Below are 3,549 nucleotides of genomic sequence, written 5' to 3'. Positions count from 1 at the left end.
CCGAGTCCCACTGGAGCGCCTGGCGGCCCCAGCCAAGACCTCCGTCCAGGGGCAGAGTATGCGCCCAGTGGGGGCTGGGTGGGGAGCAGCCTGCAAGGTCCGCCCTGAGGGGACATGACTGTTTCGACCTCGGAGTGGGGGAGGGACCTTTGGGGACAATGCCAGACCCTGTCTACAGGATGCCAAAGGAGGGGTGTGGAGAAGGCCCTCTTTGGAGAATTCCAGGACAGGAGAGGAATGTGCGCTGGACCGACCCGGGCGGAGGTGGGCCTTGCGGTGGCCCCAAGCACGGTCCCCGCTCTGATTGGCTGGCAGAGCAGGGGCGGGAATTCTGGGCGGGGCCACCCCAGTTAGAAAAAGCCCGGGCTAGGGCCCGAGGAGCAGGGTGTGGGAGGGGGGTGGTGGGAGGGATGGGGGGGCTCAGGGGAAACTGGGGAAGTGGGGGAGCTGAGGGGTAACCAGGGAAGCGTGGGGTACCGGGGGCAACCAGGGGAAGATGGGGAAGTGGGGTGCAGGGAAGCATGCGTGGGCCAAGGATCACCTTGGAAGTCTGGAGCCTGGCAGGAGCGGAGAAGGGTGGAGGGGCTGACTTGGGCAGGGCTGGCAGGCACCTGGGAGCCTGGCGGGGATGCGAGGTGGGCTCCCAGGTGCCCTGCAGGCAGGACGACATCAGTGTGGGGAGTGACAGGCCCAAGCTGGCGGAGCGGAAGTAAGACGGGGGAGCCAGGCATTCATCCCGGTCAATTTTGGTTTCAGGTCGTGGCAGCTGGTGGATGGGGGAGCTGGAGAGAGGCTTGCCCCAGGGCCTGGGCGGTGGAGGTGTAGCTGGCAGCCGTGGGCAGGTGAAGACAGCGCTCTGCCGGGCCAGGTGAGTCCCCTTCCCCTCCCTGGGCCTTGCTCCGCTGGCCTTCCGCATAAGGAGGTCTGGGGAGCCAGGGCCAGCGAGGCGAAGTGGCTGATGTCCCGGCAGAGCGGCAGGGCGATGGCAGGGCAGGCAGCACAGGTGACATCGTCTCAGGGGGAGCTGAGGCAGGGCGGGCTGGGAGCTGCGGCTGTCCCAGGTAGAAAGGGCATTTCCAGAGAGTCGGGAGGCAGATGGGGCAGGGCTGCCAGCGAGGGAGATGATCCAGCACATGGGGGCCATTCAGGCCCTGGGGCAGACAGGACGAGGCGGGGGACTCAGGTCAGTGGGCCCCCAGCTGCCACTTCACCCACTGCAGTTCATTTAGTAGCAGGTACAGGGGCGGCTCTGGCCCAGGCCTCCTGAGGCCTGAGCTGGAGCCTCGAGGGCCGGAGAACGGGCAAGAAGGCAGGCGCAGTGTGCGGGGAACCGCCGCAGGGCATCACCTGGGGGGAGCGGTGGCCACAGGGACAGGGCCCCAGGGAGATTTCTGCAGCAAGGAGGCTGCCGCGGGCCCAGCAGGCCACCATCCCCATGCGGCACTGCGGCCCAGGGGCTGGCGCGGGAGGGCCCCCAGTGAACTTGGTGACACTGGTGACACTTGGCCCTTACCGCCCGCCCCTGGGACTGGCACGGCAGACAGTACAGCACCCAGGGGAGTCAAGGGCACTGGCGAGACCAGACTAGGCGAGGGGGGCGGGGCGGCGTGAATGAGATCTCTGGGGGGTGGGAGGTCGGGGCGCAGGCAGGGTCGAGGAGCTGGAGCCTGGCGGCGAGCCGGGGATCACTGGCCTCTGAGCCCGTGGCCAAGGCGGGCCTCTGCGGGCGGTGACGGAGCAGGGATCGGTCCGCGCTCAGACCGGAGACGAGGGTAAGTGTCCAGCCCGCTGCCCTCCCACCCCCTCGGCCACCGCTGCGCACTCAGCCAGCGCCTCCTCTGCCCACAGCCATGTCTCCAGTGGGTGTCGACGTGCCTTGCCAGCCACGGAGGCCGGGCGCCGGGATGTGGGCAGAAGGACATGACACGGTCCGGCGTGACGGCGAGGACAGACGGGACGCTGTCCGGCCTCCCTGGTGAGCGCAGGTACAGGCCAGGCCCCCCGGGCCAACTGACCCGCACCCAGCCCTCATGGCCGTCCTCTTTCCCATAGAACATTCTCGGCTGGCCCCGCGGGGGAGCTGGAACACCCAGCATCTCTGTTCCTTTACTTTCCTGAAGGAGCCAATACACTACTGCTGCTCTCTGAACCCCCAGAACCCTCAAGATGACAAGGTGGGGGGCCCCTGCCGCACACGGAGGGGGGCAGGGTTGGGGGCTCGGGGCCGAGAGCTGGGCACTCATTCTATCCTGACCCGCAGAAATGGTGCTACCCAGCTCATGCCTGGGCCTTGGAACCCGGACTTCTTCAAGTCTTTCTAGCTCTGACTAAGAATATGCTGCATTCTGGAACCACTACACACCCTGACTCAGGAATCAGCTCTGGAAGGTGGGCGTGGGCGCCCCTCCCAAAGCCCCCTGGCTGGACCACCCTGACCCGCCCTCACGTCCTGCTTCTGTCCGCAGGTTGAGCTAAAGGAACAGACGACCCACACCATCGGAAGAGCAGCACCGCGGCCGACACCCACCCCCGCCCGGCGACTCCATCTTTGTGGCTCCACCCTGCCGCGGCCCAGAGACCACCACCAGCCTCCCTCCCTCCTCTTCATCCTTTTCTGTATCTTTTTTCTTCTCTTCTCTCCTCTGTCCTTTGCTCAGAAGACTCAGAGCCTCCAGAACCCTGTCTCCCCGTCCCTCCTGAATTAATTTGCACTAAGTCGTTTGCACTGGTTTGGGGTTCTGGAACAAGCCTGGGTCTCTCAGCGAATGAGTGAGCTGCTGAGTGGCCTGGCCTCCTCGGCCTGCGCCCCCCCCAGCGCCCACCTCTCATCCATCTCTGTCTGGGGGCGACTGGGAGGGGGCCCGAGTGTGTGGGGCCCCACCCTCCCCTCACCTAGTCTGGGCGCTCCAAACATCCGGAGCAATCCTCGAAGCATTCCATTGTGTGTCTATCTCGCTCTGTGTCCCTCCCTGCCAGGGCCTCCCCAGAAGCCCTGGACTCATCAATAAACACAGTTACAGGAATTGGTCTCAGGGACTCTGGATTTGAGCTGTTTGCCTGAGGGGGCTGCGCCGTGGGCTGGGGGGACATGGGGCTGGGATGGGGCCTGGGATGGGGAACATGAAAAGGCGTATGGGCCACGAGGGTGCGGACACAAAGGGTGGCGTGGTGGGTAATGGATGGGAAGGGGCGATGGGTGGGGAAGGATCACAGGGTGGGGGGCTGTGGACAGGAGGGGTGGGCAATGAAAGGGCCTGTGAGGTGGGACGGCAGAGGGCACTGGGACTTCCGGGTACAGGGCAGGCACCACGTGGGGACCGGGGCAGGGGCGGCAGGCTGTGGGACCCAGGGGTTCCCTGCAGGGAGACGTCGGGTCTGAGGGTGAGGAAGAGGTCCTGCGACATAAATCCCCTCCTGCACACACATCACCTAGGCCTCCTTAGGCCCCTGCCCCGGACCCCGAAGTCCTGGTCTAGGGGATCAGTTTCTGGAATTATCCTAGGGGAGTGGTCTTGACATGCGGCCCAGGCCGGTCATGCTCCTGGGAAG

General features: G+C 65.6%; 1 protein-coding gene across 1 annotated transcript; it reads left to right on the top strand.

Annotated features, from left to right (window-relative positions):
- Positions 1-428: 428 nt before the first annotated feature.
- Positions 429-3,027, top strand: LOC309807614 (uncharacterized protein). The gene is made up of 5 exons (XM_082627443.1): positions 429-1,772; positions 1,849-1,975; positions 2,053-2,174; positions 2,261-2,388; positions 2,466-3,027. Exons 2-5 carry the CDS (start codon positions 1,921-1,923, stop codon positions 2,473-2,475), a joined length of 315 nt encoding a protein of 104 aa, XP_082483569.1. The 5' UTR covers positions 429-1,772; positions 1,849-1,920; the 3' UTR covers positions 2,476-3,027.
- The last annotated feature ends 522 nt before the right edge of the window (positions 3,028-3,549 follow it).

The sequence above is a fragment of the Mesoplodon mirus genome (assembly GCF_964341445.2).
Source record: "Mesoplodon mirus genome assembly, chromosome: 7".
In the NCBI taxonomy this organism is placed as follows: domain Eukaryota; kingdom Metazoa; phylum Chordata; class Mammalia; order Artiodactyla; family Ziphiidae; genus Mesoplodon; species Mesoplodon mirus.
Note: the sequence above shows the minus strand (reverse complement) of the source record. Positions and strands in the feature narration are given on the sequence as shown.

Bases quoted from the DNA above. Each gene is read 5' to 3' on its own strand.
- LOC309807614 (XM_082627443.1), top strand. From the start codon at position 1,921: ATGACACGGTCCGGCGTGACGGCGAGGACAGACGGGACGCTGTCCGGC. The intron at 1,976-2,052 runs GTGAGCGCAGGT...TCTTTCCCATAG, and splicing joins GACGCTGTCCGGCCTCCCTG to AACATTCTCGGCTGGCCCCG. The intron at 2,175-2,260 runs GTGGGGGGCCCC...CCTGACCCGCAG, and splicing joins AGAACCCTCAAGATGACAAG to AAATGGTGCTACCCAGCTCA.